Below are 14,658 nucleotides of genomic sequence, written 5' to 3'. Positions count from 1 at the left end.
AGGAAATAGACAGTTTCTAAAGAAAAGGGAAGTCATTTACATCATTTTGCACTGCATTCAGTATTTAGAAGGACCAATACTGTGCAACAATTCTCCTCATAAAAATTGTTCTGATTCTGGATACCTAGTTCACTTCACCTACAGAATTTGGGTGCAATCTAGCCCAATTTAAATGTATTTTAAGCCTCACTATGGAGTTAGGCAAATACTTAAATCAGGAATGAAAGACAAAGAAAATTCTCAAAGTTCTTATTTTTGGTCAGTTCTTAATGTAGTGTTCTGTGTGCCTGCTTGGCAGGGGGTTGGACTCGATGGCCCTTGTGGTCTCTTCCAACTCTGATTCTATTCTATGATTCATCTCATGTGCCCATGTGCATGCACAGACCCCTCCTTGTCCCCATCTTGTCCATCCATTTCAGGTATCTAATGATGTAGGCTGTTTTCTCAGCTCATGCCAATTTCTCAGTGTGAAATTCCAGGTGTTTCAGACACTCATCCAGGATTCGTGTTTCCTTTGAGGATGAGCAGCTGTGGATTTGGAGCAAATGATTCAGCAGAGGAAACACGGCCCAGAATAACTAAGGAGATAGTACAATAATACTTGGCTGGTTTAGATGTATTCAAGTCTCCAGGGCCAGATGAACTGCATCCAAGAGTATTAAAAAAACTGGCAGATGTGATCTCAGAACCACTGGCAGTCATCTTTGAGAATTCCTGGAGAACAGGCGAAGTCCCGGCAGACTGGAGGAGGGCAAATGTTGTCCCTATTTTCAAAAAGGGGAAAAGAGAGGACCCAAATAATTACCGCCCAGTCAGTCTGACATCAATACCAGGGAAGATTCTGGAGCAGATCGTTAAGCAAACAGTCTGTGAGCACCTAGAAAGGAATGCTGCGATCACCAATAGTCAGCATGGATTTCTGAAAAATAAGTCATGTCAGACTAACCTGATCTCGTTTTTTGACAGAATTACAAGCCTGGTAGATGAAGGGAACGCAGTGGATGTAGCCTACCTTGATTTCAGCAAGGCATTTGACAAGGTGCCCATGATATTCTTGTATAGAAGCTGGTAAAATGCGGTCTTGACTAGGCTACCACTCAGTGGATTTGTAACTGGCTGACTGACCGAACCCAAAGGGTGCTCATCAATGGTTCCTCTTCATACTAGAGAAGAGTGACTAGTGGGGTGCCACAGGGTTCTGTCTTGGGCCCGGTCTTATTCAACATCTTTATCAACGACTTGGATGATGGACTCAAGGGCATCTTGATCAAATTTGCAGATGACACCAAACCGGGAGGGGTGGCTAATACCCCAGAGGACAGGATCACACTTCAAAACGACCTTGACAGATTAGAGAACTGGGCCAAAACAAACAAGATGAATTTTAACAGGGAGAAATGTAAAGTATTGCACTTGGGCAAAAAAAATGAGAGGCACAAATACAAGATGGGTGACACCTGGCTTGAGAGCAGTACATGTGAAAAGGATCTAGGAGTCTTGGTTGACCACAAACTTGACATGAGCCAACAGTGTGACGCAGCAGCTAAAAAAGCCAATGCAATTCTGGGCTGCATCAATAGGAGTATAGCATCTAGATCAAGGGAAGTAATAGTGCCACTGTATTCTGCTCTGGTCAGACCTCACCTGGAGTATAAAAGGATGTCACATAGAGGAGGGAGAAAGGTTGTTTTCTGCTGCTCCAGAGAAGCGGACACGGAGCAATGGATCCAAACTACAAGAAAGAAGATTCCACCTAAACATTAGGAAGAACTTCCTGACAGTAAGAGCTGTTCGACAGTGGAATTTGGTGCCAAGGAGTGTGGTGGAGTCTCCTTCTTTGGAGGTCTTTAAGCAGAGGCTTGACAACCATATGTCAGGAGTGCTCTGATGGTGTTTCCTGCTTGGCAGGGGGTTGGACTCGATGGCCCTTGTGGTCTCTTCCAACTATATGATTCTATGATTCTATGTGGAGACTGTGGTTTCTTTATGATATATGGTTTCTTTACACATATATACAACCTGAGCCTATGATGGAGGGGCTCACACAATTAACACTCCAATAAGGTCCTGCTTCTCCTATAGCCACAGCCTTGGATTCAAGCAGAAATCAAACATTGTGCTCTGCCTCTCTAGTTTCCAACCTGTAACTTTACTTCTGGGTCGCATAACATACACTTTCAACTCTAAACTCTTGCTTTTGTCGTCACCATATGCAAGTTGGGGGAGCTCCACCCATTTGCCATCTCACACAGAGCCCCCTCTCCTTTGCTTTCTTAGTGACTCATGACCGTTCCTTTGTTGTCTTAATGGCCCATCACCCTAAAAAAAGAACGCCCTCAGAACAATAGATATTCAGCCAAGTTTGAAGATAGATAGACAGATGGCCAATCAGACTATCATCACAACATAATTTGAATTAGGATCATTTCTAAGAACTATTTTTTTAAAAATGTGCACTATATGCTACCTTTACAGTACTCATCCATTTAACAGATGCACACACAGGACAAAAATATATATATTTATTTTTTTAGTATAATGACCTTTACATTACAGTCAGTTAAAGTCCTTGCGGCTTTATTTCCTAGACAAGCTGGTTAAATCTCAGTGCCTTTTACAAACTATAGCTGAAAGAACACTGATTTTCAAATAATACTTTCCATTCGCTTGTCATTAATTGAGCTGCTTAGCACGGTGCCGATGAAAGTTTTCTACATCCTCGATGGTCTCAGGCAAAGTTCTCCCTTTGGTCTCAGGCAGAAATAGCACTGATCCGGCAGCAATCAAACCAACTGCAGCTGGCAATGAAACACATAAAAGGCAGTTAAGACCCAACATACGGTAATGCACATTTCAAAAAACCAGCTCACTGTAAATCATGAAGGTAGTTCAATATGCAGACCACCCCCTTAAATTTAGCACAACTCACTTCCAAGTAAACATGCTTAGGAAGATTGGGGAAATCAAGAACTCACAAACAGGACAAGGAAGTGCTGAACAAAACCTAATAATAGACAGGATGAGAAAAAAGCAAACTGGAGTGCAATACAGGTAAGAGAGAGAGAGACTTGTTTGGTGACTCAATATCCTTGGTAGTTGGTATTCAGCCTACTTTAACTGGAGGTGTGGTCCTCTTTAAAGAATCGGTTTGCAGCTTAGGAGTGCAGTTTCTTTATGGTCTTTAAACTGGACGCTCTGCTAATGTCCACTTGGCCAGAGTTTTCCCACCAACTTAGGCTAATGTGTCAGTTGTGGTCCCTGGTGTTCTGAGACCGCCTTGCTCTAGTCCAGGGGTCATCAAACTTTTTCAGCTGTGGGCCAGTCCACTGTCCCTCAGACCTTGTGGGGGGCCGGACTATATTTTGAAAAATAAATAAGAACGAATTCCTATGCCCCACAAATAACCCAGAGATGCATTTTAAATAAAAGCACACATTCTACTCATGTAAAAACACCAGGCATGCCCTAAAATAACCCAGAGGTGCATTTTAAATAAAAGGGCACATTCTACTCATTTAAAAACACACTGTTTGTGGGCCAGATTTAGAAGGTGATTGGGCCAGATCCGGTCCCCGGGTCTTAGTTTGCCTACCCATGCTCTAGTTATAAATGCTATTGCAACATCAACGTACAGTACTGCAATGTTTTTAATATGGGAGCTGTAAAAGCTACTCAGAAATTTCAGCTGGTTCTAAACATGACAGCTAGATTTGTTATTGAAATGTGCCTGTCTGAACATATTTCATCCATGTTAACAGAAGTTTGTTACTAATCAGTCTGTTTCTAGGCACAATTCAATGTGTTCGTTTTGACCTTTACAGGCTAAACAACTTATAACTAGCATATTTCTTTCACAATTTTTAAAGATTTGCTTCAGACGCTCCTTTGTGATGTCTTCAAAGGGTTAGGTGGCTGGGTCTTTGCAGAGGTGGCAAAGTCTCCCTAGGAAGATTTTAAACTAGAAAAGTGGAATAGAGATATTTTGATTTTTCATTAAAAGAACAACATACTCAAGCAACTCAAAATAGAGGATTACTTACTAAAAACTACAAGAGGTAGCTCGGACCAGATTTCTGATAGTCTATAGACAACAAACGGGGAAATTATTCCACCGAAGTCACACATGGATGAACAGACCATCACACCGAGGTTTCTGATACAAAAGAAAAAACACACATTATATTATAAGTTTGTGTGCGTAGGAATTCAGACCTCAAAGCCAACATAAAACTTTATCCTTATCAACTGTGGTTTTCCTTACAGAAGAGAAGGAGATGCCTACATTCCAACCATTTTTTGGAGCAGATAGGAAGGTAAATATTTCCATAGTTACTGCTTGGTTACAAGAAAAATCCAGCTCATCCCCAAACCTTTAATTCTAAGAGGTCTTATTTATTAAGACCACCATGCTGGGATGTTGGTTGTTCCCAAATTCCCCTTGAAGCAAAAAAATCCAGAGATATGTTCACACATTATGTGAACACTGGTAGAAGCTGCCTTTCTACACACATGAAAGTAAAAGAGTATATTTGTGTTGATTTGTATAGCTCAACTATTGTGCGGACTGGTACACAGATTATCCACTTGTTGAATGTAACATGTGAAAACCCCTCAAGGAATAGCAGTACAGATTTCAGTTTCTTTTCAATGAGAGTACGCAGGAGAGTCTTATACCTGTAAATCTGTGATAATGTAAATCTGCATTAATCTATATAAAGCAATTTCAGATGTCACCTTTCCTTTGGTCATCAAAAGACCTACCTGAGAAATGTGGGGTACAATTCAGTATTGACAAAACAAACCATTTCAAATGCCATCGTGACTCCTAATCTGCCAAAGCAAGATGTAATAACCTTTAGCCAGTGCATATCTGGAAAGGAAAGATTAATATATAATTCTCTAAAGGCTTATTGAAGGAAGGCAATTAATACCGATGACATAGCAGATTATCATTTCCCAGAGTACTGGTGATAGATAAATCTCTGATCATCCTTGCAAATTCCCCCCAGGGACAAGGGGAACAAGCTTCACTTGCAGTTCATCTTGGTACCTGGCTCTCACTCTGGCATGGAACGTGGGGAGCAGGGAGGCACTGAATGCAAAATCACTTTGCCTGGCAAAAACCCTCCAACGCTGCCATTAAGAAGCAGAGGTTCTCTTGTTCATTAGAGCTTAATTGGACTAAAGTACAGGCAGAAGAGATGAGATCAAAAACTGTGGAACAAACCAACTGCAAGGACTTTAAGGTTTGAATTTGAGATAAGACTTCACTCAGTGCAAAAGATGATGGGGAGCCTATGGTTTCTTTATTTAAAGTTTTCTTCTCTACATTTATGATTCTGCAACCCTTCTCTGAATAAAAAAAAATCCTTCCAGTAGCACCTTAAAGACCAACTAAGTTAGTTCTTGGTATGAGCTTTCGTGTGCATGCACACTTCAGATTCTTCAATTATTTTTTTTGTTTTGACTATGGCAGACGGCTACCTATCTGTAACCTCCTCTGAATGTTAGTTTAAATTATCTTTGTACAAGTGAGGATGGGAGAAATTGGATTATAAATATGGAATGCACTCCAATATCTTGCGTGGTGCATACAGTCATGAGTGCAGTTTTTGAACAATAAACTAATTCATGAATGACTGTTGTGCAAAAGTCAAGTGGTGCTCAACATCTTGTGCAAGACTGGGGAATGTGCAGTGCAACCCGAAGTTTCACTGCCGCATCCTTTATAGTACAATATTAGAAGGAATACCTAGTTACTTCTTGAATGACATGGTGTAACAGCTTCTGTTGGCCATATTGACTGAGCGTTTATTACCACCTTACATATGGAATCTTCAGTGATTTCTTGGAAGAGGCAGACATATCCCACAACAGGGGAGAAGCAGACAGGCAGAACTAAATAAGGCTCCCCTCTCTCACCCGGCAGGGAAATGGATGAATGGAGATGACCAACTTGCCTTCTGGGGTGAAAGCTGCAACAAGGCAAGCCGCTCCTGCCACCAGGTTTGCGGTAGCCCAGGGATAGCGGCGGCCCATGCGCTCTGTCGTAAGTATGAGTATAAGGGCTGCTGGAAATTCAACTAGAGACGAGTAGAAAAAATCCAGGTAAACATTGTCTCCAGAAATCCCCAAGTGTATGATGAGTCCTTGGTACATGATGGCGCTTGTGAACCTAGGAAAAGAAGAACCACCGCGTTAAATGTGAAACAATGTGTTTGTCTGAAAGGAGTCATGTTCCTTTGAGAAATTTGAGACAGATATCCAGGAACTATCACTCAATATAGGATATTTTGGTCTCAAACTGTATTGTTAACCTTTGAAGTTGATACATAGTGAGGCTTTATCTATTAATTTATCTTTCTTCCCTTCTTCCCATTCTCATCCTTCTCCCTTCTTTCTACTGGGGACAAACATTGGAAAAGCAAACTGGGATTGGACAAATACTGTAAACATGCTTTGCTTTCTGTTAGTCTTTTTGCTTTCTTTTGACTAGCTCTAGCTCTAGATTATTATCAACTCTCTTTCTCCCTTGCCTCAGAATCAGTGGGTATACTTTGACAAATCCAAAAGACTGGGCTGAATGGGAGGTGAGATTTGAGACAGGATGAGTGCATGACATGCTTGGAATGGAATAGATCACTTCTCCTGACATGGGATAGTTTGGTAGGCTATGGAAGCCTCTGGTCTGGACACCCTTTTCCCTTCCATCCTGCCTATGAATTGGGACACTCAAGTAAAAATGACTACACAAGTAGGCCTCACTAACTACGAGAAAGAGATGGGCAGATTGTGCAAGCAAGGCCTAAAAGCATGAATCCAGGTTGTATTCTGAGTTCCCATGTATGCTGATGAACGACATGTGGACCTCAGGCTTATTGCTATACCCTGTTGCATGTTTAAACTTAAACACAAAGGTCATGAATAAAATGATCCTCAGTAAGAATGTGTGTGCAGGGAGCAGTCATGTATTAAACAAGCAAGAAATTTAATAATGAAGTTAAGGGTCTCTTACCAGTTATACATCAAAATTAAAGTGTATTTTCTCATCTGTGTTGTCCTCACAAGATCCATCAACGAAGGCCCCCGGTTTTCTTTCTGTTCTTTTTCTCCTTTTTCTTCTTCAAGGTTTATACTCTATAAGATAACTGTTGCAATATTAACCAAGGGTAAAGGAACAGGGACATTTTACAGTTTAAACAGGGAGATCCCAGATACAAATTGCTTCCCAGAATGCCCCTGGAATGGCCTCTTATTCCCCTTACTAGGTCAGAGTTTGTGTGTTGCTTTGGCCAGGGCATGAGAGGAGCTGGTTCTGCTGGAGCGGTAAACTGTGGCAGTCTATTTCCCTCCCCAATGTTGGAATTCTGCCTCCAATATTACAGGGATAGATTTGACCTAACCAACGGCTCCAGGGATGCCAACATGAATAAAATATGGTGGGGTAGGTAAGCCCCACCGCACATCACATGATGTGGTCACACACACCATTTGAATGGCAATGCCCATCAACTGGGGGGGGGCAGAACTCTCAAATTTGAGGGGGGGCAAAGACCCCTTGGCCTAGGAGCTGGCTCCTGTGAATGCCTCATAGGATGCCCTCCCAAGGAGCATATAGTTAAAATAGCATACTAAGGAAGCTACTACTTTGTATGCATAAAATTCACCTCAAAACCGGCAGGCATGACTTTCCCATTCTTTTTAGCAATATCACCCATGATTTCCATAGCTCTGCCATTCTGTCCTTGAGAGATCAGCCACCTAGGAGATTCCGGCAGGCACCTGCAAACAAAAGCAGGATTCCAGAAAAGCAGCCTTATGAGGCTGTTGCAGGAAGACTCCTGGTAAAATCAAGATGAAATGAAATTCAGCCATGCAAGTCCTCACTGCTCCCTGATGCTCGTCCTTTTTGTGTCAATACACATCATAGCTGTCAACCTCCCCCTTTTTTTTGCGGGAAATTCCCTTATTCCAGCGCCGTTTCCCGCTGCTTCCCGCTGCTATGCCAGATTGTTAGATATCCTGTAGTCCAGTGTTTCCCAACCTTTGGTCTCCAGCTGTTTTTGGACTACAATTCCCATCATCCCTGACCACTGGTCTTGCTAGCTAGGGATGATGGGAGTTGTAGTCCAAAAACAGCTGGAGACCAAAGGTTGGGAAACACTGCTGTAGTCTGTCCCCGGGACAGGTGAGGCTGCTGATCCCTTATTTTCGAGGCTGCTGATCCCTTATTTTCAAACCTGAAAGTTGACAGCTATGATATACATTGCCAGGCTCCAACACTGCACCATAATAGAACGCAAAGAAAGTTATTTTGTGGCGGTGCATGATCAGCACCATGCAACTGCGCACTCATCCATGCAGATATGCCCATGAATGAATGTATGGATAGTATGAACTCATGTACTTAGCAGGGACAGGGGGAGGGAGGTATGGCTGAAATGTGGTACCTGCCTACCTAAATTCCTCCTAGGATGTTGAAAACTGGTTTTATAGAGATGGCAAGTACTGGCGCTGAATCAGAAGACAGAACGTAAGCAAACAGCACCTTACCAGTAGTAGAACAAAAGAAGGAAACACGGCAGAGTAATGGCAAGTTGCAGCCATCTCCAGTGAGGAATCACATAAGCCACAGCATCAAGGATGAGGAGGCCGAAAGCAAATGCTGTTTGGTAAAGAATAGCCACAACCCTCCTGTAGCTTGGACCAACAATTTCTGTGACTGGAAAATAAATGAGTTGATCTCACAAAGACAGTTCTGAACTGAAATCTAGCTTTATTGCTGTAGAAAGTAGTGAGCTAGATGGAACAGTGGTCTTACATTCTGCTTACTACTACTACTAAAATATGTATACTGCCCTTCATCCAAAGATCAGAGGCTGGTTCACAACATAAAAATACAAAACGAGAATACAAAATACATAATAAAACAAAACAAAACCAATAGCCCCCCCACAAACAGATTTAAAAGGCCGTAGGATGTATTATTAGCAATGCACTTTGAAGAACAAACACATACAAACAGGATAATGAACAATAATGCAAGTATATTTTCATTTCTGTGGATCTTATTATTGTGTTTCATACACAAGGACCCTTATTGCACATTGTACAAACTCAATATACAGAAGCTCCTTTGTGCTCAGGACAAAAAGAGTGAGCGTGTATGCACACAGATTTAGAACCTGTGGCTCTCTGAATGTTTTTCCCAGCATGACCCCAACCAGCATGACCAATGGAGCTGCAGTCCAACAGCATCTGCTTTGATCTAGTGATTGGGCAGATTATTTCATCCGCAAGAAGTTACATCAATGAGGGTGTCACACTTACTTAGAATGTAGCCTGCTGTCCAGCTGGCCTTGCTGATTAGTCCTTGGATGAAGCGAAATATCACCAACCATAAGTAGCTTGGTGCCAAGGCCACAAGAACTCCTGCGATGGAAGTGACCAGGGTGTTAATTAAGAGACTTGTTTTACGTCCGAACCTGAATTGAGGGTGAGTGACAGAAAAGATTCAGAAGGGTTTTGTTTTTCCCAAAAAACACATGCAAAAGCATGCTTTCATTAATGAATTAAGAACATTGGAATATAAGATGAGTCTGCTGGATCAAGCCATGAACCATCTAGTCCAGCATCCTATTCTCACACTGGGCCTCCTCAGGCAAGACCCAAGCACAAGAACACTCTGCACTCTTGTGGTTTCCAACAAATAGTTTTCAGGAGTGTTACTGCCTCCAACTATGGAGGAAGAACACAGTTATCATGGTTAGAAGCCTTAAATAGCCTTCTCCTCCATTTATTTGTCCTCCTTTAATCCTCCTTTAAAGCCACATGGGTCGGAGGCCAGTAGTACCTCATGTGGATTTGAGTTCCATAGCTGAACTATGCACTGTCTGAAGATGTACTTTAATTTATCTGTTCTAAATCTCCCAACATTCAGCTTCACTGGATGTCCAGGAGTTCTAGTATTCTGTCCACTTTCTCCATGGCATGCATAATTTCATAAATGTCTATCATGTCACACAAATGCCGCAACCTTTCCTCATAGGGGACTTGCTCCATTTCTTTGATCACTTTGCTCGCCCTTTTCTGAACCATTTCCCGCTCTACAATATCTTTTTTGATGTGAGGTAACACAATATTCCAAAATTGGTAGCACTGTAGATTTGTATAATAGCACTATGATATCGGTAGGGGATTCTCCCCCCCCCCATTCCTAGCATGGAATTTGCATTTTTCACAGCTGCCGCACATCAACCCATCTTCATCTAACTATCCACTACAACTTTAAGATATTTTTTGCCATGACATGAATCACTTTACACCTGTTTACATCTTACCTCCACCTTACTGCCTGCACCCTCAGTGTGGAGAGGTCATTTTGAAGCTCTTTGCAATCTCTGTTGCTGTTGTTGTTGTTTTAAAAAACCCCAATTCTGAACACTTTAGTATGATCAACAAACTTGTCAATCTCACTGCTCACCCCTAACTCCAGACAATTTATTTTAGCCCATTTCTACCCCTCCATTCTAGTACAAAACAAGATCTAGTGGAAAGACTTTGTAATTGGGCTAAGTGAAAATGGACTCTCAAAATCGTCTGTGCTGTGGGAATGCGTCTACCTTGCATACGGAAGGTTCCAGGTTCAGGCCCTAGCATCTTCAAGCAGGGCTGGGAGTGTCCCCTGCCTGAAACCCTCAAGAGTCACGGCCAGTCAGTTTGTAGACAATACTGAGCTAGAAGGACTAAAGGTCTGACTTGGAGTAAGGCAGCTTGTTATGTTCTTGCTATTTGTAGGTGGTAAAATGAGGGGAGGGAGTTTGCCAAATATTCTTGAGGGGAGGTGATGGTCTTCAACAGTTTTCCTCAGAAAATTCTTTTCTGAGGAATTTAGGCTCACATAATGCTGAATGAGACTCTCCCTCTTGGTGACAGGAGGAAGCAGTGAGTTAAGAGAGGAATACTGGAAGGAGAAGGAGGCGAAGAGCCCAACCCATTGTTTCATTCAACCATACTAAAATAATATTAAACAATTCCACTGATTCCCCACCTGTCCTATGGCAATTCAGCATACTTAACAGTGATTGGGCAGTGGATGGGAAAAGGAGAGAAGGTATCAATTTTGCTATGTGAAAAAAATCCACTTAAGTAATAGAACAGTACCTGCTACGCTGGGTATTATTAGGAATAGTGATAAAGCATCTTGCTTCCTTTTCTTAAAACTGTGCATGCTGAAACCTAATTCATGCCCTGCAGTACCACTGCCTGACTTTTAAATAATAATCTCAAAGTTGTCGTATGGAGGTTTGATTTTGCAAAAAGCCTTAATGGGAATATTATTCTGTACCCAAAGGAGTCTGTATGTGTCAGATCTAATAAACTATCAAATCCTGAGAAGCTTACACCAAACAGGAAACTGAGAAACATTCAGTAACATAGTGGCATATAATATTAAATTAGCAAACATTTCTTAATTATTATTTAATGACTTTCTACCATCCATGCTTAGTATCAGCAAAACTGACCTGATGTTAGCTACCTGAATTTCACCTAATCATTCTGCACCTACCTGTCTGCTATGTAGCCAACACATATGGATCCAAGAAAATATCCAGCATTTACTGATGACTGAAATGCATCTAACTTCCAGGAGTCTTCGCATACTAAATTAAACTGTAGGGACAAAATTAGGAATAAAATGACAAATCAGTTCTAAGTGCTGGAATGTAGGGATGATCAGATGGCAGAGGAAGCTACAATATCCCCATAGTCCACTGCCATTAAAGACTTTCTTCCATGTTTGCTCCAACCACAAGGGTGCCAGTGGAGCAGGACTGCTTTTTCTGAGCTCGACACCTTACCTTTGCATCCTCTCCCTGGTTTCCACCTTTGTAGTTTTCCTTTACAAGATAGTCAGGATCCTTGTGGGAAGCACAAGCCAGTGTCTCCCCAAAAGAAAAGCGTGTTCTATTTTGGAACTGTATTTAGACACATCCAAGGAACCCAGAGTTGGATTGGATAAGAGTCAAGCAAGGCCTGAACCTTATTGGGTAGTGAGGCAAGCTCAAAACTCAGAATGAATAAAATCTGTCCTATGAGCACTAACAAACCCCCTCCATATAAAGAAGCCGCTTAGATTTTGCCAGCCACTTCCTGGACCCAGTTGCCTTGGACCCCTAGGTCATGGTGAAAACCTGAAAAGTTGCTTCTCTTTGCTCTTCCTTCCTTAGGACCACTACATGCCAGTTGTCTTGCTTCTCTTTACCTTTCTTATTTCACAGGTCTTGCTCACTTTTAGCTTTTGTGGTATCTGAACCTCAGCTTTGTGGAACACCTTTCCAGCAGATGAAATCCTGAGTGTGGTCACATGCCTGCTTTCACTAAAAATTATCAGATGTGGATCATCAGAATCCAGGCTTTTAAGAGGCATGTAGTTCTGCCTGGTCTAACATGCCTATATTGTGGCTTACTGAAACAGTGGCAACATTACAGTGGGTCACATGTTGGACCTCTTTCCACATATCTCTGTCAGGACAAAAGCTGTTATGGGGATATCAGTTTTCTTAATTGATCCAATGTTGAATGCATGGGTCAGTATACCAATGACCTTGTGAATTCTGACCTGGAGGCCTGAGCTGTTACAGCATGTTAAAAAGACACACCAGCCATGATAATGCTACAAGAGCATTATTGTCTCTCTTAAACAAATACAGAACAACAACAGGAAACTCCTGACCACACTCAGATGTGGTCAAGTCCAGTGCCACCTAGCAAATAAATTATATAATGGCACAGTCTGCACAAGGGGTGACCTTTTTTTAAAAAAATTAAGGAAGTGGTTCATAAGTAGTGAACCTCCAGATAAGAGCTTTCTAGGTATATGTTTCTGATGTTAACAATTCATTGACACATAAATCTACAGAGGCATTCAGTTTTGGTGACCGAGTTAAGAGATTGGAAATCACAGATTTTCCATTTGTTTCTTTGACATTACATGTGGAAATGCGTCAACTCCGCCTAGTGAGATTTACAGCCCAGCAGAAATGCCTGTTCCTTTCACAATCACTACTCAATCTACCTTCATCTTGCTAACAACCTTGCTAGCTTTGAGCAGTTCCACATTTTTGTACAATGTAGTTAAAACTCATATTGTGCCCTCAAGTTATTTTGCACTACATCTTTCATCTTCCCCAGCTGGCATGGCTGTCCTGGTTGAGAATGGGGTCCAAAACATCAGGAGGACACCAGGCTGGTGAAGGCCAGCCTCATTTATGCGAACTGTAAATCAAGCTGTATGATTATTTACCTGAAGCTAACATTTCTAAATTAAAAAAAAAAACAGAGGATGGCCATCACAAAAAGTACTGGATTTTTCAGGAAACAAAAGTGAATGCTATTGATTTCAGTGTCTACTCAGCTTCCAAATGAAGCATCAGAATCTGACATGAGGGCTGGCAGCATTAATGCAACCTAACCTGTTGTAAAATGACTGCTTTTCCTCTATGTGGAATGTTGTTGGTATTTCCTGAAGCCCACCTGTACATACCACAGTGATACCCCACATCATGACCCTCCTCTTCACAGTTTTGGGCTATTCACCAGAGCATTCTACCCCACCCTGGTGACGTTGAGATGTTTTGAGCTACAGCTCCTATCATCCCCCACTACTGGCCACGTTGGCTGGGTTTGATGGGAGTGGTAGCCCAAAACATCTGGAGGTCATCAGCTTGGGGATGACTGTACTAATAGACCAAGGGAGAGCACAGGAAAGGCAGCAGCATGACCTTACCTCGCTCACAATGGACCATATTGAAGGATCATAGACCCAGCCATCTTGACAGGTTGTAAGAGAGAAGTTCTTCTTGCTGGAAAAGGCTTCCAACGGTTCTGTGCAGCTCAGCTCAGTTGCATTCCAGTCCACATCGTATCTCATGCATTGACGGGTGAAAGTCTCTCCATTTGGAACTGTGTAATTCACCTCCTGTTCGGGGCTCCAGCCACATCTGCTGCTTAACTCAGCAGCTCCAGGATTCAGGCAACGGTGCTCAGGTATAAAGCCAAGGAAAACGACTCCCACATAGATTGGGGCAAAGGCAACAGAGACGAAGCAAATGAGAAAAAAGGCTCTTTTCTGGAACAGGTCGAATTCTCCAATGTGCTCTAGAATGTCATCAAAGTTTGGCATTTTGTACAAAGCCTGTCATTCACAACACTGTTCCTAATTGTGCCGAGCAGAAATATGCTTAAACTACAGGACGTCTGACCCCCAAGTCAAAGTATTAGTTTATAAATTATTAAGCCATCTGTGTCAACTTTTATATAAGCTTCATGGGGGGAGGAGGGTAACTAAACTTGAAGGCTAGCATTCTTCAGTGTTAAAAGCAGTGGGAAGCACAACAAAGATGGGTTGCTTTAAAGAAATCCAGCGGTCCCCTTTTCTCTACTTTGCTTCAAGTGGAGTCGCTAGCCATATTTAGTCGCAGACAAGCAAATAAAAGGTGGAAGGTCACCAGTGCAAAAGACAACATTGACTTGTGACAAAGCCTTTTGACAGAGGTAAACAAACCCCTGGCTGATAAATCTGTCCAGCCTTGGACATTGGAGCTGCTTTTACAGAGAGAGATTGTGTGCTTCCTGCAATCCCTCAGATGCTACCCC

General features: G+C 42.1%; 2 protein-coding genes across 2 annotated transcripts in view; both read right to left on the bottom strand.

The window, feature by feature from the left end:
• Nucleotides 1-14,658, bottom strand: part of ACAT2 (acetyl-CoA acetyltransferase 2) — an 833,137-nt gene that overhangs the window by 530,815 nt on the left and 287,664 nt on the right. The window lies entirely within an intron of this gene.
• Nucleotides 2,509-14,542, bottom strand: LOC310841434 (solute carrier family 22 member 2-like). The gene is made up of 10 exons (XM_083732515.1): nt 13,790-14,542; nt 11,570-11,673; nt 9,331-9,485; nt 8,554-8,722; nt 7,668-7,782; nt 7,016-7,137; nt 5,961-6,175; nt 4,762-4,870; nt 4,041-4,153; nt 2,509-2,798 (listed from the first exon to the last, which is right to left on the bottom strand). Exons 1-10 carry the CDS (start codon nt 14,183-14,185, stop codon nt 2,674-2,676), a joined length of 1,623 nt encoding a protein of 540 aa, XP_083588641.1. The 5' UTR covers nt 14,186-14,542; the 3' UTR covers nt 2,509-2,673.

This window comes from Podarcis gaigeae, assembly GCF_964106915.1.
Source record: "Podarcis gaigeae genome assembly, chromosome: 3".
In the NCBI taxonomy this organism is placed as follows: domain Eukaryota; kingdom Metazoa; phylum Chordata; class Lepidosauria; order Squamata; family Lacertidae; genus Podarcis; species Podarcis gaigeae.
This window is presented reverse-complemented; position numbering and strand designations above follow the sequence as displayed.